We start from the raw sequence: 22,206 nt of genomic DNA, 5'->3' as shown, positions 1-22,206 counted from the left end.
CTTTAAAACAGTACACTGTCTCAATTTGCTTTCAGAACAAATAATGGTCAGAAGACCAAATACATGAATACAGTATATTTGAATCATTTCTAGATTCCACATGGCTCAAATATCATACAGAAAAAAAAAAAATTTCTAGCAGTATCATAGCATAGAGATACCAGCACTATTAACTGGTAAATAATTGGTATATAACTTTCCATGAGACCCTTGCATATTTTTCTGTATCTCCACTTTGTAATATTTCAACCTATGCTGTGCTTCCTCTAAGACGCTTTGGGCAATGAATATATACTGCTCAAAAAAATAAAGGGAACACAAGCAGAAGACATCCGAGATCTGAATGAATGAAATAGCCTTATTAAATACTTTTTTCATTACATACAGTAGTTTTGTGTTCCCTTTAGTTGTTTGAGCAGTGTATAAACTACTGTATGTAAAGAACAAAGTATTTAATAAGGCTATTTCATTCATTCAGATCTTGGATGTCTTCTGCTTGTGTTCCCTTTATTTTTTTGAGCTGTGTACTTAATATATATTCCTGATTGCATCATTTTGTTCCTTGTCAAATGCCTAAAATACATTATTGGCCCTGAAAAAAAGGAATATATTACAAGAATTCAAGACTGATCTAACAAATCTGAGGATAGAAATGTCACTGTTTCTCTGTGTTGATTATTGCATGTACATTGTTAAGTTTGTCCACTGCTGCCCCCACTAGCCAAAGAGAAAGGAAACATGCAGAGGTGGTCAGAAGTGTTGGACAATATATCCTAATTGAGATACAAAGGAGAGACTGACAAAAAAGTATTTTTTTTCACAAGTAAAGCTTAAGTGAAATCAATTCTCAGTAAAAGATAATGAAGAGTTGTAATTAACACATGCAAAATAGAAAGCATGACGAATGAAAGTAAGTGAGAGTTCAGGTTTACCTTGAACTCATTAACTCATAATTACATTGTTATATATTCTTTGGATTTTTCCCCTAATGCTCATCAAAAAATGTCATTCTCAAAGATGGAGTTGTCAACTAAAAACTCACTTTTGCAGCCATTCTCCAATGTCCTTTGCTGTAGCACCATAGTTTTCAAAATTAAACAGGAATTTCCCCTTTCTGTAAAAGCAGTGAAACAGAGAGGAGTTGGGATACAAGGATAAATATAGATATGCAATTGTATGCAATACTTATGTGCAGATAAAGTAGAGACTGACTCAAAGTAGCATATTGTTGGATATCCCCGGACATTGTATTCTTCTTTTATTTTTTCGAATTCAGATGAGTAGACATTCATCCCTGCAAGTACCTGCAATGACAGAATCAAAAGATCCTTACTCCAACCAGCTCTTCCAAAACTTGAAAACCCAACATTAATTGCAGGAAAATAATATTTGAAAAGAACCTGTAGTTGCTAGCAACTCCCACCTAAAAACTAAGGGAATCATCCCACTTACATATCTTCTGATTCATTCCTTTATGGGCTTATAGATGTTCAATAAAATTTTAGCTGTTTTTACATGCTTTGACTTGCTGCTGTATTTATGAAGAAAAATGAATTGTGGTCTCACGGAACATAATTGTAGAATCTGTGGTCCCCAAAAGTTACAATTCTCAGCATCTCCAAACAGAGTTTTTGTGATAAAGGCAGCTGGGAGTTGTAGTTGAGCAACATCTAGAGATTATCCCCTATTCCACCACTTAATATGGTAGCAAACATATGCAATGATGTGGGAAAACTGCCTAAACAATAAAGTATGCTACTGCATGCATAACTTGGAGATCAATTTAAAACAGACATCACACAATTAGTATTTCAGCTCTCCTCTTTTATTCTTGCCATAGTGTCAGTGCTAGCAATTAATCAATAATTCCTGGGCAAATTATTATTTTAACAGTCTGTTAAATGTCATTCTGTTAATATATTCCTTTCTATCAATCATTGTCATGTAAGTAAATCTTAAGTTTGCTGTGGTGTTAAAGACATAACAGAAGAAGTTTAATAAGTCCTACTGGTGATTCTGCAAATTATACAGTAAAAGCCTTCTTTGATAGCAATTTCCTTATGATGTAAGTACATTGCTCACATCTGCCATGATATTCAGATTCTATAACTGCGTGAAAGGCTTCTGAGAACATATATGATTTCATAACGATTGATGGTTGGAGATGACCAGGGAGAATTGAAATCATATCATAAAGCTTTGTGATAAATTTGTACAACAAATCACAATCACTTAGCCTAAGTTATTTTACAAGGTTGCTACAAAGACAGTTGGGGGAGAATTCCATGCATATCATCCTGGATTAAATTAGTAGCATGAATAATAAAATATATATTGTTATAATCTTGACCACATGTGGATTGTGAAGATCGCTTAATCTTTTGAATATTTCTCTAAATATATGAGATGACTATGACCACGGGGAAAAAAACTTTTGCAGAAAGTTACATTTGCAATTTCTCTCTTACAGAAATATTTTTTTCTCTCTATTAGGCTTCTAAAGAGGCCCTTGGTTGTTGTGTCCCCTATGGCAAGTAAAGCTTTTGGGCTAGGTAAATCGGTTATAAACAATTTAGAACAGGATAGTGTGTTCAGCCTATGTAATACATTTGCATATTAATTTGCAAAAGCTAGATAAACCAAAGGGAATGGAAACAATCTATTTTATTTTTAACTTCATAGATGAAAAGAAACAGCTCCTACCAAATCCCAGAAAAGCACATTACTTGCACACAATTCTACTAATTTTGTAGATATGATAAATGTTCAGGAAATATAGATGAAATCTCAATGTAGACTGTATGAATATGTTACATTTCCAGATAAGGATGCCTTAAAAACATTTCAAGCAAGTGAAAATAACTTAGCATTCATATTTGTTGAAAATTGTATTACTAGGATATCTTTGGAACTTCAATAACACCCATACTAGTAGTAGCTGTTCAGGTACAAGGCATTTTTTAATTAAAAAAAAAAGGGAGTAGATTCAGAATTTTGTCTTCACTCCTTGGCACAAGCAAAACTAAAAAGAGGCTCTTAGATCCCGAATTTGTAACTTGAGATCCTCTGTGTGAAATAATATATCTTTCTACTCCTCCAAAGCCCCAAGCACTTTTAAATGAAACTATAATGAGGACAGGACTGCTTCTCTCTGATCCAAGTAGTCTTGCTGCTTTATCCCACAGTGGCTAGTTGCTGAAGATACAACTGAAAGATTAACTTCTGATTAATACCAGTGAAGGCTTAAATCCCTTTAGCAGCATGGAATTAATCTATCTCCCCTACTTGTCCCTCATCCAAGAACAGGATTTTCTTTTTCCACATAAAATGCTGCAGCAGAATTTAATGCCGGTTTCCCAAATGAAGGAACTGCTGAGGCCAAATGTGCTCAGAGCTGGTATGAAATGTTAAAGTAGATCATCCAAAGAAGAAGGTCAGCTGTTACCCAGGAACCTTGAAAAATGTTTAAGAGCACACATAAGTCTTTTCCTTATCGACTATTTTGGATGCTCAACACCTACTTTAAACAATGTCAAATAGATTAATAGGAAAACTTCTGCATTCACCATTTCCATCTTGGTATTATAAGACCTGGAAAGTTGTTTTCATGGTCTTTCTTTCTTTCTTTCTTTCTTTCTTTCTTTCTTTCTTTCTTTCTTTCTTTCTCTTTCTTTCTTTCTTTCTTCCTTCCTTCCTTCCTTCCCTCCCTCCGCCCACCTCTCTCCTTTCTCTTTTTTCATCCATCATGGCTGCAGAGCTATCTCTTGAGGACTTCATTTAATTTTTCAGTTCAGAAACAGCAATGTATCAAGTTACCATGGGGGCAAAGGCAACCCCCACCCCAGCCCTTTAGACTAAATTCTATAGGCCTCAAAACCAGTTATACTCCCACAATTATTCTTATTAGTCTAACCTACCAGAAGAGTAGGTTTGTTTATTTACAGACCTGCTGCTGTTGTTGTTTTAAAATCAACACCTTGTCAACCTGTCTCTCTTTCTCTGAGGTATTCTTCCATACCTCAGAATGCAGTTTCCACCAGAAATAGCCTGGATTATGGTTTAACGACAAGGAAAATCATGTTGTAGCAAATCACTGGGCAATTTTATGTTTGACATAGCTAATTCCACTCTTAGGAATAGCCAAAAGAATGCTTCAGAAATCTCCGTTTTCTGAAGCAGTTCTGTTTTTATGAACTTTCCTCAGTGGGGAGTTTATACTTTTATGAGGAAGTGTTAAATTTTCAACTGGACATTTATATGCCAATCACTGGGAAAAACTGTATTTTGCAAATCCTTGCCCTTTATAACATTACTACTGCCTCTAGTCTGCTGCTGAGCAGTCCAGTTATCCGTGTTTAATGAAATGTTACACATCAAAAAGGCTTCTTCGGAAAACTAATTTGAAGAAACCTGACTCAATTTCTTCCCAGGTGCTAATTATCTTTTGGTAAAGTGCTGTGGCAAGACAAAAATAGGAAAAAGGAGAAGCTGAACAGAACAGAATTTATTACAGACTGTGACTTTGTGCAAATAAAAAGAAAAAAAAAACAGCAAAATATCCATGTTCTTATAGGTAAATGATAAATTTAAGATAGGACAACAATTATAGGCTTAAAACCTATAAAACCCATTGGCTTGATTTATAAAACTTATTATCTACAAAAGCAACAAAATATCCAGTTGGTATCAAGGCTGTAATTGTAAGCACATACCCCATGAAAGAATTCTAACTGAGAAGAATAAAAGCAGAGATATAATTATCAGTACTATACTCAGATATGCCATTATATTCATTATCTACACATTTTCTAGTTGTCTCATCTTAAAGCAGAACGGAATCAGTTAATTTTTGCATATATGAGAGGGCTGTTGAATCCTTGAATCTTTATATTTAAAACAAAAATTAAATATCCACAAATATATCTGAATTTGCTCCACTTGCCTGGTTTTACCTCATGCTTCAGTCTTTGAATGTTACTACTTTCTTCAGAAAAGGCAAGTCTTTTTTTCTTTAGCAAACTATCTGATTCACTTTTCTTTTTCAGACAATTCTTCTTCAAGTACTCGTTTCAATTATGTAGCACAGGGTAGTTCCCAATTTATGACTATTTGTTTAGCAATGGTTCGGAAATTAAGGCAACCTCCAAAAGAGTTATCTTATGACTTAAATTTACACTTACAACTATTGCTAACCATCACAACACCCTCCATGGTCACGTGATTGCAATTCGGGCATTTGGCAACCAGCTAGCATTAACATGCCAGATGTGGCATCCTGTGGGTCACATGATCACAATTTGCAAAATGGTCACTGAGAAAGCTGAATTCACTTAATGACCTCTGTGACTTGACTTACAACCACTATAAAAATGAATGTAAGATCAGTCACATGATGACTCAATTTATGACCGCAAAAACTTAGAATTGCGACACGGGCCATAATTGTAGTTGTACATTGAGAAGTATCTACAATACAATTGAAGCAATACTATTATTTTACAATAGATTAGGAACTATTGTGTTAGCCACACAAATACAGAATAATCTGAATACAATTTCACAAAGGAAGGTGATGATTTTTCTTCTCCTGATCTATACTTCCTGTTTTACTTGTTTTTTTTTTTAATTTGATTGGTTGGTTTATATACGGTCTTTCCTTGAGGAGCTCCAATTTACATACATAGCAATTTCTCCTCCTAATTAAACTCCTGAGTTCAGGGACAGTTTTTTCCCCTCATGCCATCACTCACTCTGCTGAACACCTAATCCTCACAGTATTGTTTTATGTCTAAGTATATTTACCTATGTTTTATGGCTGTGGTGTTATTATCCTTCTCATCTTCTCTACTACCCCCTCTTATTGGTATCATATTATGATTATTATTACTCTGTTGCTTTGCATATACATTGAGTGTTTCTGCACTGAAGACAAATTCCTTGTGTCTAATCACACTTGGCCAAAATAAAAGTTTTGAGTATTTTCTCTCACAATAACAACATGGTGAAGTAGGTTAGTCTGAGAAGAAATGACTTGCTCAAAGTTATCCACTAAACTTCCACAGCTGAGAATGGACTTGAGAGTGGCTCGCCCTAGACTTTGTCTAACACCTTAACCACCACACTTTTCAGAAAAAGCTTCTGATGATTCTGCAAACAACTAAAAATTGTGATAGTCACAGCAGCCTCTTACAACCTGGGGCTCTGAAGGGGTTAGACTTCAACTCTACCATGGCTAAAAAATAATGGGATGTTGATGTCCAGTGCATCTGAAGAGTAACATATTACAGATTTAAACACTGCTTCTCAAAACAAGATCAGATTAAAGAAAACTATCCTGTACCAGAGACCTTTTAAATAGAGAGGTGTGGAGATGACTAGCGTATAACCGATCTTCCAAAGTTGAAGAGAACTTGAATTTTTTATCCCTTAAGGACTAGGGGACAAGGTTTGAAAGCAAAAAACAAGACTCTTTGGAACCACAACAGTCAAAAAATGAGACCTCAAGTTAAAGTTTTTTTGGGGGGGAAAGCCTATCCAATAGATAAATTGCTCCAGCAGCAGCAATTTGAGATTTGATCTCCAACTCTCTCACCAACAATGGGCTCACCAGCCTCAGATATGGATGCATCAGCAGCTCCTTTCTTGTGTAGTCCCCACACTTTCCCCCTTCTCTTTAGGTATCCAGCTCAAAAAATCAGCTCTTTCTCTACCTGGGCTTAAGTTGATTAAAGTCTAGTCAATGTAGAAGGGTGGGGGAGTTTGTTTGTATAGGCCTCCTAGGGATAATCCAGCAGTTTTCTTCTCTAGTTTTCTTTTTGCCAATCATTGAGCTTTTTGCCAATCATCTTTTTTCTCTATCTTCTTCCCCTTCTTTTTCAGAATAGTCTTGATACTCAGCAGGCACTGAGTCGGCAAACATTCTCACAAAGAAGCTGGGGTTTTCCCTTCACCATATATCCAGAACCTCTACAAATGCTGAAGTTTCGAAAGTGCAATGGAGTGATATACAGATATTAATAGGTTTAATTATAATTGAAGACAATGATCAATGGCTGCAATAATCAGTACTAACAATGCAGCTACCAAAGCAGACATCAAGAGGAATAAAAATTGGCTTTCCAAATATTATTGGGCTCCTATTGTACTTCCTAACAGACCAGTGTTTCTCAACCTTGGTAGCTTGAAGATGGGTGGACTTCAACTCCCAGAATCCCCCAGCCAGCGCTGCTAGCTGGGGGATTCTGGGAGTTGAAGTCCACCCATCTTCAAGTTTCCAAGGTTGAGAAACACTGTAATAGACTATACTGGTTAGAGATGGTTGGAACTGAAGTTCAATAATACATGGAGGGCTCTGACCCGTGCAGTCAATTGATTTCTCCAATTATTAACACTATTTCACTATATTCAAGATCACATCCTTTGTTTCTGACATCAGACAGCCAGGACATCAGAAAGGACTTTAAAGATTTTTGGATTATCTCTTAGAAATGCTCTTTGGAAGACATCTCTGAAACTCCACCGATGGCTGACAAAGGGTTATTTTCTTCTGTCAAGAGATGTTTAGGTGTGTTATAATTGGTCTTGCTATCTTTTGCTCCCAAAGGATTATTCCAGGTTCTGCTAGCATCTTCTATCATTTGCTCCTTGTATTTTTCTAAACACTGTTTTTCAATATTTGTTTTAAAAACTGTTTTCAAAATTATTATCTTTAGCCTCTCAGAAAAAGAAGCGGGATACTTAATGAGGCTACAGAATTACTTATAAATCTTCTTTAATTAACCTGAACCACTTCATATTGTGTGTCACATGAAGAGCAAATGTTGCCATGCTGAACATATTAAAAGCAACCAAAATCCATATTAATTCAATATCTTTAAGCTAATTAGAAAAGCCTCTGAAGTCTCCAGAATTATTCATCAGGGGAAATCCTTTTGTAAATGAAAATCCAAAACAGGACACTAGAAAGGATTTTGGATTGGTATTTTTAATTAAGAAAGCTAAAGGTAATTTCCAATGATTTTTTTTTTAAATCAATGTGGGTGGCATTAGCTGGTCAATGAAACATCATAGAATGAAACTCCAGATGAAGGATATACATGGCATTCAGAAAATACCATATTTTTCGGACTATAAGACACATCTAGCTTTTGAGGAGGAAAACAAGAAAAAAAAATCTGCCTCTGCCTCCCAGCAAACAGCCTGGTCAGCTTCAGCACAGCCTGATTTAGCACGAGTAGCTGATTGGTGGTTGAATCTGCCCTCCGGGATACCGCCTATCAGCTGTTCCAGGCTGCGGGAATCGCCACTGCCCTTTGTCATTGTTGCTGCTGTCGCCTATCGCCACCTCCACAAGCCCCATTTTTGGCCCCCGTATGTCCCGTTTTCGGCCTCTGCACGCCCCATTTTCAGCCTCCATGCATCCCATTTTCAGCCTGTTCCAGACAGGAGGGATAGGTAGCGGCAACGATCCCCACCGCCTGGAACAGGCTGAAAATGGGATGTGCGGAGGCCGAAAATGGGGTGTGCGGAGGCAGCGATAGGCACCAGCAGCGATAGGCAGCGATGGCAGTGATGGGCGGTGGCGATCCCCACAGGCTGGAACAGCTGATAGGTGGTATTCCGGGAGGCAGATCCAACCGCCAATCAGCTGCTCATGCTAAATCAGTCTTTGCTGAAGCTGACTAGGCTGTTTACTGTTTGTTACAAAGAGGCAAATTGCTGGGAGGCAGAGGCCAAAGGGTGGGGGATGGCAGGTGGGCAGAGCTTTGGCAACATTTGCTGTATAAGACGCACAGACATTTACACCCACTTTTGGGGGGGAAATGCTTCTTATACACCAAAAAATACAGTATTCAGAACCCCTTCACTTTTGTCAATTTTGTTATGCTGCAGCCTGATTCTACAGTTATTGAAATTAATTTTTTTCCTCATTAATTTACACTTGGCACCCCATAATGCCAAACTGTAAATTTACAGACATTTCTAAAATTCTGTTTTCACTTTGTCATTATGGACTGAGTGCAGATTAATAAGAAAAAAATTAATTTCAACAACTGTAGAATCAGGCTTCAGCATAACAAAATTGACAAAAGTGAAGGGGGTCTGAATAATTTCTGAATGCACTGTATATAAAATTACCTTCTTTTTATGTTGAATCATGTTATTGACAATTCTACCATCATTGTCCTAACAAAGATATCACCTCAATATGAACTCTGGAATTTTCTGGCATACATGGTTAACTTTGCTTTGTGTGATTTATCAATTCAGGACACAGTCTTTAATAATTTTACATTTGAAGAAGATTTTGCATTACCAGTCTTCCTGCAATATTAAATAGCCTCTACATTTTGTAAGCTATGAGACAGTAAACTGCAATGGGCCCTAAACTCAGATCATACATACTCAACGAAAGCTATTTTTTTTTTACCACAAGACACTATATATTTTTATCTACATATTTCAATGCACTCTTGAAAGCAAACAATTAATATATTGCTCATAACAAAAAAACACAACATCAAGTCTTTTTGCAAGTCTTTTCACCAGATATAGCACTCTGGCACAAGAAAAATAAATGTATGCAAATTCCCTGAAAGGTCATGGACAGACTCAACCAGAGTTACAGATGCAATCCTCTAACAACATAGGCAACTGAGATGGACTGGCCAGACCAAGACTTTCTCTGAAACTATCAATCTGACACTAATTCCCCAAACAATGGTTTTGGAGCCAGTCACTCCCATTCAGCCTAAATTTTCCCAGTGTGAAGAACTGCCTACCAGAAGAAACGGGGAATGTAAACGTGATTAAATACAACAGAAGGGAGAATTGGAAACACTTGATTTCATGGTACTGCATCACTTTCAATTCAAAGTAACCTTCCCTGGTATATAAAATAGCCAGATGGGAAATCTAATTTTGACTTTATGTTCAAGTATAATGAGGACCCATGGAATCCTGTTCTAAATTGATACTTTCAAGTAAATGTTCTCAGTGGATTAATATAAATAAGGTAATATTTCTGTTCGCTTTTTAATTTAAGCATGTTTTATTTCAGTAACTATTACATATTAAAAACATACCAATAAAGAAGCTTTACTTTTATTAATGAAGTAATTAAAAACCCAAAAACGTCTTACACGACTTTTCACTTACATACATGCCCTTCAGTTCACTGGATGCTTGTTGGAAAGCTGGCATCATTCTTTTGCAAACTCCACACCCTAAGACAAGATATAAGGGAAGAAATAATTACTCTTAAATTTATCTACAAAGTAAACTCCATGGAACATGCATGCATGTGATTGCAGAATGAAGGGCTCTTCATTAACGGTCATGGATCATAATTACAGTGACCATATGTCCTTTATTATAAAGGACGTTCTTTCACAAAGACGTCCTTCAGATTTATTTACTTTTCAAAAACTCACTTTTGTCTTTTATTCTGGACATTTTCATTTTATTGTACAAATAGTACGACTTAATGCACAGCCTTTTTACTTTGTGTTAAAATTATGGAAATTGAGTTGCTTTAAAAAAATGTCCATATATTATTTAATAATATATTTTTATTAAAATATGCATTTTTAAAAAGTTTATCTTAATTTTTGATTCCTCAATCTCTTTATTTTCCTTTGTAAACAAAGTTACAAACATTAAAATATATTTTATTCTTATGAACCGTTTCAGATTTGCCCCTTTTTCAGGTTTATCCTTTATTTTTGTCCATGAAAATATGATCACCATAATCATACTCTACCATGGCAGCCTAGTGCACATTCATAGATATTTTGCAACTTTCCTGTTCAACGGGAGACCTAGAACCTAATTCTTTCTGCTCCTAGTCTTGCACCTTAACCAGTACACTACACTGGCTCTCATACTTCGTGTGTGCATATGTTTTAAAATGCATAAAATTATTCCTGACTTGCCAAAATTATTCCTGAGTTAAGCATTTCTCCTGACCTTTATATACCCAAGTGTTCAGCAATCAAAAACCTATTTCATAATATTACCTTTCTTAGATTAATTCCAAATGTGAAGTGAAAAGATGGATTAGAAACTTGGGCATGAATCTATGTGTATCAACGCTATGCTATACATTGAATGAAATTGTTTTTAGAAAAATCAATTTAGAGTGCATGGGGGTATTAATGTAGCACCTATCTGCAACTTTTTGAAATAGCTGTATCTTTTCTGCGGCTTGCATGACAGGCCTCTTCAGCTGCTGCAGTAACTTTAAAAAGTTGCAAACCAAATGTTTAATTTGTATCTTGGACATTTTGAGGAAATGTTTTAGAAGGAAATCCAAGGTCTTGCACAGCCCCAACACACACATAGATGGTTAAATGAACATGTGATCTTTCAGAGAAATACAAGCACCAGCCATGTTCAGTATTTCTATCCAAAATAACATTTGCACAGCTGAAAATAACCAGTACAAGGAAAACATTTGTAAGGCGGCTAGTAATTGGTAGCCATATTTGAATACATTTATCCTTAATTGTAGCAATTTTCAAAGCTTTTAACTATTGCATTAGTATTTCTGCCAGAACTATTCTCAAAATTTTAATTACTACTGTTTCAATTAGCTTCTTGGAATATTACAATAGTAAATTTAGCAGCTAGAAACAGGAGCCGATTCAATGTCACTGTTGCATCGATGTATAGAAATAATGATCAATAAACCAACAGTAGGACTACTTGTGAAAAACTGTTGGGTTTTCTTCCTATTTTCTTTAAGAAAATTAGACCTTTTGATTTGAGTAGTTGGGGTTGCCACCAAAAATAGGGCAATCTGAGTTCAATTCTGCTAACACTAACTCTAGAAAGCTGCAGATCTATATAGTATAATTTACTGGAATATAGTGCCACTGAATATATTCATGGTCAGTTTTAATTGTATTTAAAAATATGTTTATAGAAATCCCTTGTAGCATTCTATTTTTCCTTCCAGTTTGGAATTAGAAGATTAGAGGAGTTTTGCACAGGTTCTTCAGCTACAGAAATGTCTTATGATTAGTTTACTAAGTGAATATTTGAAGTTGCAATAAAGTCAGTCCCAGAGGAGATGTAACCTTTAGAAAGCAAAAGTCAGACTTCCTCCCAGATATAATTTTAAATATAAGATAAGGTTAAAGTCATTTAGACAAGCAAACTAGACAAGGCTCTGGCATGGGATCTACCTTTTACTGATAAGAGTTTCAAGATGTTTAGCCTGGAAACGGTCCAATACTGATATGGGTATTTTCATACTAACCCAGGTCAGAAAACGCTAGCTATGGGAGAGGATTCTCAATCTGCTATGATAGTTTTATATACTGGAGGAGGAACTACTGAAGCAGAAAAGTTAGACCAGAGAGGCTGTTTATTTCACCTGCACCCATTGGTACAAAAACACGGTGAACTTCATGTACCCAGTGATATACAATTGGTTCATAAAAGCAGAATTCCTAAACTAATAGCAAATATATACAGGACCTTAAAAAAAAAGAAACCATGTAGCTCAAAATCAATTAAGTAGTTGGAGTCATGGATGCATAGAATTTTATTTTCAGAACCATTATTTGTATTAGCGATATTTATGCTGTTTTTAATATACTATTGATCTGTTTGCTCCAGTCTATTCATCTTGTTAATGTTTGCTGTATAATTACAATTTCCTTTCTCTGTATATATTTGTGGGTTTGCGCACACACATATCCTCTTGTTCCTATTTCAATCTGCTGACTCCATGCCTAAACAACTTAGGGTCTACTCATGAGTTCTCAAAGCTTATTTGATTAAAAAGGAATTTAGCTGCAGCATTTTTCATCATATTAAGCACAAAGTCCCAGTGTTACTTTGATTACTAAGGAGCAGCAACCTTCAGAGAAGACCCTCCATTAGTCTCTAAAAGCTTTTGATAGCAGAGTCTGAAGACAGATTTTTCATTGAAAGAAGGGGCAAAGCCATGTCATCTGGCTGCACTTGTTAGAAACTGGCTAGTTATATATAGTTAAATAGCCTGAAGGACAAGACAATACTTCTAAAATCTAGGAATATCAAATTAAGTGTTCTGTTTTTTTAATGTTAGGTGACTTAAATTCAACTTTTGAAGATGAAGATTGGCGATGAAGATCAAACTGGCCCATGTTAAATAAATAAAGCCAGTAGAATTTCGCCAGCATTTCATGTAAAACACTTCATTGAGTTGGATCCAATCCAGATTTCCTATTTTGTGAGTGAAAAAACATTGCGTATGAAGAAGTCAACTTAGTGAAACTGTTATACTACAAGCTGGAAGCTAATGCAGGCAAAAGGGAGAGATAATTCCCCCCCCATTTCCCACACCTCCAGCACTTGGCATCTCTTCCAGTTTTGCTTCTTAGTACTATGATTCCAGTACTGTAAGGGGAGAAGGTAAAATCCACCTCCCCATCCTGCCCACAGAAGCATCTGTTTCATGGAGATCTATTTCACTTAGTCTTAGAACATAGAATAATAGAGTTGGAAGGAACCTTGGAGATCTTCTAGTCCAACCTCCTGCTCAAGCAGGGGACCCTATACCATTCTGGACAAAGCCTGTCCAATCTTTTCTTAAAAACCTCCAATGATGGAGCACCCACAACTTCTGGAAGTAAGTAGTTCCACTGATTGGTCTCACTGTCAGGAAATTTCTCTAGGCTGGATCTCTCTTAAACAACCTTCTACCAGTTACTTCTTGTCCTGCCCTCCGGTGTTTCAGAGAATAGGTTGACCCCTTCTTCTCTGTGACAGAAGTACTGGAAGACTGCCATCATATCACTCCTCGTCCTTCTTTTAGTTAGATTAGACATACCCAGTTTCCTAAATCGTTCATCTTATGACTTAGCCTCCAGAATTTTATTTTTGTTGCTCTTCTCTGAACTCTTTCTAAGATCTCAACATCTGTTTTATATATTGGTGACCAGAACTGGACGCAGTATTCCATTTAACAGTGGATCCAACAGTATTCTATTTAATACTATTACAGAATCAGAAACACCAGAATCTAAAAATACTTGGGAGGAAAGATTCTCCTTCCCCCCCAAAAATGTACGTTTTGAACATATCCATAAGAACAACATAGAGTTATAAAATCATGCTGCGGAAACCTGCTTAGGGGAATGCCCAAACTGAATGACTCAGATATACTATGTAAGAAAGTAATTCATACTAGAAAATAAGTTTATTTGCTAGTGAGTAAAAAGGAGGAAGAAGGCTTTTCAATATCATAGCCTGAAGGAATTATTTATAAGACTAAAGCAAACATTATAACTTCAACCAACATAAAAACAGCGGTCAATTGCCACACATGCTGTGAACCAGAAAACAGCCAGGCTTTTCTGAGATAAATCTAAAATTTACAAAGAGCCTGCAGAAGTTTCAGAGAACAGTATTGAAGAGTAAATATGCATGAAAGACAAATATGCTATGTCCTAGAAATAAACAGTATACCGAGAGGATTATTTTAAGAGCTTATCACCTTAAGGAAAAATTGTGGCTTTTTCCCTTTTTACATGGCATTGCAAAACAACACCATTCCACACATATACAACACAATTCCCCATATATCCAATAACATGAATTAATTTTCATTCTGCTAGTTCTTGGCTCTCTTGATAAATGGCTAGAATGCCACTGTATTCAGCTATGACAAGGTAAAATCAACCCTTGCAGGTAAATAGCATCTTGAGGCGCAATGTAAATATATTATGTAGCATCTTCATAACAATGCAAAGTATTTTTTCTGAGGAACACCACATATATATTTAATACAGTTATGCATTCACTTTCAGATTTATTACAACCTGATTCCATACTTCTTTTTTTCCCTTTGCTACAAATTCATTTCTGGAACTTAACAAAGTTACCTGTTCAGTAACATGGGGTAATTGAAGACTTGCTAGCAGAATATAAATGATATGCACTGATAAAATGGAGAGATCTCATTGACAGTGTTTTATGTTACTGAAATGTAAAGCAGCTTTTGCCAAGCTGGTATCTTCCAGATGTGTGTAGACTGCAACTCCTATCATTCTTAGTCCAGAAGCTGGACATAATGACTGTCCTTGTTAAGAAATTTGATGTAAAATCGATACGTTTCCTAAACATGCAACAGAACTATACAACAAGATCGGATCCAGAAATCTGGTGTGTGTTAAGTAGCACCAATGTAGTCAGGGAAAACACAACCATTATTTGTTGTGACTTTGCCAATTTCATGTATGGCTACAAAAGAAATTCAAATGAGATTATCATTTCAATACATCCTGAAACCCCAAACTTCCTGTCAATACCATATAACTTTTCAAAAAGGAGATGTAGAAAGAATTAACTTCTCTGATTATTTGCAATTCAAGAATGTGAGTTACTTTGATTAAAGAATATTATGAAACACACTCCCAGTTTTTCTAAAAAAATAATAATAGGCTGATAGAACCATGAAACATATGTTCAATCATTTTCCTAGGGAAGATGAAGCTGAGGCTTTAACCTTCAGGCCTATGTCAAATAAAAAAAATTGGAGATTACCATCTTTTTCGAAATGCACTGGAGTATAAGACACACCTTAATTTTTGGGGAGGAAAACAAGAAAAAAAGAATTCTGCCTCTGCCTACCAGCATCAGGATCAACCACGTCCTCACTTCCACTCGATTTTGAAAATGAGCAGCACAGATCTTTTTATCCGTTTAAAACAAACCCTATCACTCTACACACATTTAACTGAATGAGTGGGGTGGGGGATGATTTTCATGGAAGAGAAAAGGGACTTGGCACTAAAGGCTCCGCTCCCGAGATGCCGTCTTCCTACCTATAGCCATAGGCATTGAAAGCCTGGCTTTCTTCCTTCTTTGGCCTGGATTACGGTACCTTTCTATTTTATAGGGAGCACGGCTTTCTTTCCCAGTTACTCAGAGGCTTTGGTTTAAGGTGGTGCTGCTTTACACCGCCCTCCTCCTCTTCCTGCAAGTGAAAGGCTGGAAAAGACGGCGTCGATTACTGAGATGTTCTTTTCTGCAATCCGCAGGGACTACTCGCTTTCCCTGAAGAGACCTCTCGCATGCTCTGGGGGGGGGGTCGGGGCACAGCCTGAGGAACGAACCTCTTTGGGATGGTCTGGGGGGGGGCGGAATCTGCCTGGTGGCTTTGGCGAACAAGACGGGCTCCACAGTTCATGGCTGGTCCCCCCTCTGGCCGCCCAGCAGGCAGCTCAGGGCAGACAATGGCTGCAATGACTTCACTCCCCAGCAATGTGAGGAGTCACCACCGCCGACGCCGCCTAAGCCCTCTCCGCGCCTGGGAGCTGAGCGGGATCCCCTAGAGTGAAACGTCCCTCCTTTCCAGCCACCGCTGGCCCAATTCCCCGATGCAATTTGCAGAGCTGTGTTTCAGGCGGCAGCCAGTTCCCCTGCAATGTGTATCGGGGAACTGGGAACCGTTTTTGGATTTGGGAAGGAAAGCGTCTTTGGGTGGCAAATCCCTGATCCCCTTCCCGATTTCAAAAACGGGGCGAGGCAAAAAAAAAGTGCATCGCGTTTCAGGTGGTGGATCTGGCCATGAGGAAAGAGAAGGTGAGTCTGCTGAGGAAGAGGAGGAGGGTGTGCGGCTCTGCAATGTACAACGGGGAAGAAAGCATTTTCAGGCGGCAGTGCTGCAATCCCCTCCCCGAATCCAAAAATGGTTCTCGGTTCCCCAATGCACATTGCAGGAGAACTGGCCGCCACCTGAAACACAGCTCTGTGAATTGCATCAGGGAATCGGGCCAATGGGCAGCGGTGGCTAGAAAGGAGGGATGTTTTGCTTTAGGGGCTCCCGTTCGGCTCAGCTCCTAGGCGTAGAGAGGGCTTAGGCAGTGGCGGTGGAGGCTCCTCACATTGCTGGGGAGTGAAGTCATCGCAGCCATTGTCTGCCCTGAGCTGGCCACTGGGCAGCCAGAGGTTTGTTCCTCAGGCTGTGCCCCAGCCCAGATCCCTGCCTCCTGGAACTGCCCAAAAATGTCCAAAGGGCGGGAGCCTGTGGGTGGGCAGGGCTACATTCGGACTATAAGACGCACCCAGATTTTCACCCTCTTTTGGGGGCTAAAAAGGTGCATCTTATACTCCGAAAGATATGGTAGTTTGGCTTCCATTTATTCATCTTGATTATAATTGGGAATGAAGATTCATAAGGGCTTTTTTCCCCTTCTGATAAAAGACCCCTTGTTACACCATGAGTACTACAACAAAGACAGGCAGGATGTGTGGTATCATTAGGATCAGAGTTAAGGAAATGAATTCTGTGATATGTTTTTGACATGCCTGCAGTCCTAGATCCTAATCACTCACAATGAAAAGCCTTTATTCCTCATGGAGGCTATCAGCTAACTGAAGAAAAAGATCTCCATCTGGCCAGCAATAGTAAAGTAAGTTATTCAACACACCATCAGGCACAAATGTACCTAGATTAAAAAGACAAATATGTCCACCAATTGAGTTTGTCTGCTGGTGACAGGATCCATGCAGCATTTTTGTCAGCCTTACAGCTGTAGCTCATCACTGGGGGGTTTTTTTCTATATTTTTTCCAACTTCCTAATTTAACCCAAAATACTGAAATTTCCAGATGGTCTCTAATTCACATAGGCAGCTTAGATTACATACTCTAATTCACGTAGGCGGCTGAGATAATCTTAGGTTGGCTGTTACCTGATAAAATTGGCAGGAACAATTTTTGTGTATTTTTACTGGAGGAACAGGGGTGTGGCAGGCATTACTTCAAATTTGAGAAGGCAGAGATTAGGAAAAAAAATCTATTGAATAGCTACTGCTGTTGCAGGGAGCTCTCCAAGGTATCATAGTATTTATTTTTGATGTGTTCTCTTTTAAAATGATTGCTGGTTGGGACAGGATATTATTCTCTTGACATGACCAAGCCATTTTAAGAATGATGGCAGGACAACATAACTGCAGATCCTTAAATTACAGCAGGAGCAAATGGATATTCGAAGAAAGTTTACTATCTCTAAGAATAGTCTAATCACATTGAAAACTTGAAATAAATGTGCAAGATCCACCTGAAATTGAGTGTTCATTTTTTTTGTATAATTTTAGCAGAGAAAAAGAGTAAAAGAACATCATTTGAAATATTTTTATGCTACACTGCTATGTTGTGGTTTTTATTCTGGAATAAAAACAGGAATGAAGAATATCAAATGCAGAGTAATGAGCAGATAGTGAAGGCATGCTGTCAGTTCTCTATGAACAAATGGAATAATTTAACAGAGGTACACAAATATCAGTAAGGGGGCTGCCAAATTTTTAAAAATATTGTATTACTCACAAGGGGCATAGAACATCAGCAGAACAGGTTTATCTTCTTTCTTCAGAAGTCTTTTCAGTTCCTTAAAACCAAAAGAGAAAATAAAAAAGATGAGATTTAAGAGTTTTTACTCCACACATTTTAGCTAAGATTCTAACAACTATTGGAGTCATTTGATAGTACTGCCAAATAGTTTATGATCTGATTGTTACCATTAAATCCTCAATTAAAAATCTACAAACAAATGGTTGTATTTTTTTTTTTTAATATCAGCTAGGGCTCAAACACTTCTTACTGAAGCTTTCCACACTTAAAATTCCCTACATTTAAAAGTACAACCAAAATATGCAACCAATTCCAAGATTAGAAATTTCATTGTAACCACTGCTAATGTTTGCTTTCAAAGTACTGTTAATAAGAGTATCCTAAGACCATTCTTGAGGTCTCCATATAATCAGACTAGCTGGATAAATCAACTAAACTTACTACTACTTCAATATAATCTCAATGCGCTAGTACTACCTGTAAAGATTTTTATATTGGTGCTGAAAAGATGTGGATTTGAATTATGGATTACTATGCCAATTTAGCAGTCTAGAAATGTAAGGACGGAATGCATTGGCCATATCCAAGTAAGCATGTAAGACTTATGGACATAGTTTACAAAGCTCAGTACACCATTTCTATCTAAGGGTTATATTTCAATTGAAACTTATAATTTAACTCCTTAAACTTAAGAGTTTAACTCTCTCCCAGCTATCAATAGGATCTGATGTTGATTGCAATGCAGTTCTGCCTCTTATACACATTATGAGATATCTGAATTCATATACACAAGGTGTAGACCATGCCTCAAGACAGGGTGATGCTATATGATCTCACTCATATAGCTGTCTTGTTATATTCTAATATTTTATTGATGGATAAATCCAAAACATATCGAAGAGTTGACTTTGCACTTGTATTTAAGACACTTAGATGATTGATAAATTTAGAATTAGCTCTTAAAAACACAACAATGAAATTTAAAACCATGATATATCAAATAACCAACTGTGATAAAGTTAAAAATAATTCAGTCTTTAAATTGGCTATCTAGGTAGCACCTCCACAATTAAGACTTAATTTAATTAAAGATCATAAAAAAGTCCTTAGGTATGGTCAGTGGACCAATACTATATACTTCTTGGATTAGAAGCCTTGATAGGGCCCACTGCATTTATTATCTGAATATTTGTCTTTTGCAATATTCTTCACATTTTATTAATATTGTATTAATTGTGAGATTTATTGTTTATTGTAAAATTTATTTGCCATAGAAGTACTCTTTGCTTAACAACCATTTGTTTAGCAACTATTCAAAGATACAACAACATTGAAAAAAGGGACTCACGACTGGTTCTCATACTTATGGCCATTGCTGCATCCCTGCGTCACATGATTGTGATTTGAGTGTTTGGCAACCCTCATACATTTACGATGGTCACAGCATCCCATGATCATGTGATCACCCACTGCAAGTTTCCCAGTCAGCTTCCCACAAGCAAAGTCAATGGGGAAGCCAGTGGGAAGTTGCAAACTGTGATTACATAGTGTCTTGCTTGACAACCACAGTAATTTGATTAACAACTACAACCAAGACTGCTGAAACTGCTGTTGTAAGTTGGTGTGGTCATAAATTTTGCTTAATGACTGCTTCACATAGCGATGGAATTGCCAGTTCCAATTAAGTGTAGGGTTAACTGAGGACTACCTGTAAATTGACAACTTCCTAGCATATTTTTAAGACTACATTTCTTCCCTCTGTGATTTTGTTTTGATTCTTTGTTTTCTCAGCTATACAGAGAAGACTTTATGGGACTATAATTTTATTGAAATAAGTACCGTTTCTACTTTCTCTTGCTTTTCATCTTATTGTTCAACAAAAATCAGAACTGATAATTTAAATTGCTAATGTGCAATTCACACGTAGTGGGAAACCATCATGCCCTATATAAATAAATTACAATAATTTGGAAGCTTCTACGCAGTGGATCCTTAACTACACAGAAACCTGTCATCAGAAAAAAAAATACTTCTGATTGTAAACTAATCTGTTTTTCCTGTGACATTATATTTTAGCAAATAATGTGTTCAGACATACAATAGGTAACTGTCTAATGTTGCCTCATTTTTTGCTACCATTGTTGAAATATTATACCGTTCAGAATTCAAACATATTCAAGAACCATGGTTCGTTCAATGCTGAAAGCAGAAAGTTCTAGTCCTACCCATGGACCCAATAGGATCCAAAGAAACTCTGCTAAGATAAAAGTGTTGATATTATACAGACCATAAATATATATTATTCAGGGGCTGCCATACAGCAGACTACAACAAACATTATTTTAAAATAAGATTAAGAATCTCTGGTTGATGATTGTATATTCAGGATGTTTCTCAAATTCTTTTTAACAATGCAATTGAATAGAAAAAAATACCGTATTTTTCGGAGTGTAAAACACACCTTTTTCCCCTTAAAAGGGGGTGAAAATTTAAGTGCGTCTTATACACCAAATGTAGCCCTGCCCACCCACTGGCCCCCATCCTTTGGCCTGTGCCTTGCAGCAGTTACCTCCTTGCAAGCAAACAGCAAGAAAAAACAGCTCCTTTCAGCTTCAGCATAGGCTAATTAGCACAAGTTGATTAGATTGGCCTCCCAACTCTCAGCTGATTTGCTCTCAGCTGTTTTGCGCAGGGCTCTGCTGCTTGCTGCAAAGAGTGCAGGAGCAGATTTTTTTTCCCTTGTGCTAATCAAGCTAGGCTGAAAACAAAACTGAAAGTAAAGCAAGCTGTTTGCTGCAAGGAAAAATTAGGCAGAGGGAGATTTCTTTTTCTTCTTTTTCCTCACTAAAAAAGATAGATGCAAACATTGGGAAATTTAGGGCAAAAGAGGAGAGTTCAAGATTTTAAAACACAAAAGAAAAAAAGGAGAAAGAAAAAGGCAAAAATAAAAATGGGATGGGAGAAAAAGAAATGAAAGAGAAAGATGTTATACATATTTAGAATTGAAATATGAATAGTAAGTAATAGTAATAGTAAGAAATAAATGGGAAATCATGATTGTAAAAATGAAATGAATAGTAATTGGAATATTTCTCTTTGTATTTTTGAAATTTAGACAATGATAAGTTTTTCTTTTTTATTTTTTTTAGAAATATGAATAAGTATAAACTGTAACAATTGAAATACCTTTTATGGTATATGGTGGTGAAAGTAAAAAGGATTAAGTTGTAGCTTGGATAACAGCTAGAACATTTTTAAATTTAATTAGGGAAATTGTAATGATTGAAATATTTTTAATTATATATTGTGATGAAAGTAGAAATGATTAAGTTGTGATTTGGAGGATTATATGGGCAAAACTATTTGGGCTATTGGGAGAGTTTAAGATGTGAAAATGAGTAACATAAGGGGAAAGCCCTGTTTAACTAGGGAATTGTAATAATTGAGATACTATTAATTGTATATTGTGTTGAAAGCAGAAATGGTTAATTTGTGGTTTGGAGAAATATATGGGGAAAATTATTTGGTTTATTATTATTGGTAAATATAATTAATTGATTTGTAAGAAATTGGATTGCATGGAAATAATTGGAATATTCATGTTCATATTAATTAATATACAAAAAAGATAGTTATATAACTAATTGATTTATATTAAAATGTTGAATTTGTATTAAACAACTGTAATATTACATAATTAACCAATGTGAGGATGGATATAAAAATAGATGACAATGGGAAGGGGTATAATATAGAATAGAAGGGAAAAATTGAATTTGATTAAGATTAGAGATGAGGATGAAGGGTAATATTGTTTTTTTAAAAAAAATAGATGAGAAATAAATATGGCAAAAAGGAA

The 22,206-nt window shown here is 36.5% G+C and overlaps 1 protein-coding gene across 1 annotated transcript in view; it reads right to left on the bottom strand.

Moving 5' to 3' along the window:
- Nucleotides 1–22,206, bottom strand: part of PDIA5 (protein disulfide isomerase family A member 5) — a 213,777-nt gene that overhangs the window by 82,669 nt on the left and 108,902 nt on the right. The window contains exons 7-10 of the mRNA XM_034422861.3: nt 18,324–18,384; nt 10,159–10,226; nt 1,213–1,304; nt 1,043–1,114 (exon numbers count right to left, since the gene is read on the bottom strand). Of these exons, the coding sequence (XP_034278752.2) occupies nt 1,043–1,114; nt 1,213–1,304; nt 10,159–10,226; nt 18,324–18,384 (293 nt within the window). The remainder of the gene's footprint in view (nt 1–1,042; nt 1,115–1,212; nt 1,305–10,158; nt 10,227–18,323; nt 18,385–22,206) is intronic.

The sequence above is a fragment of the Pantherophis guttatus genome, chromosome 1 (genome assembly GCF_059756535.1).
Source record: "Pantherophis guttatus breed Tessera chromosome 1, ASM5975653v1, whole genome shotgun sequence".
NCBI classification, from domain to species: domain Eukaryota; kingdom Metazoa; phylum Chordata; class Lepidosauria; order Squamata; family Colubridae; genus Pantherophis; species Pantherophis guttatus.
Note: the sequence above shows the minus strand (reverse complement) of the source record. Positions and strands in the feature narration are given on the sequence as shown.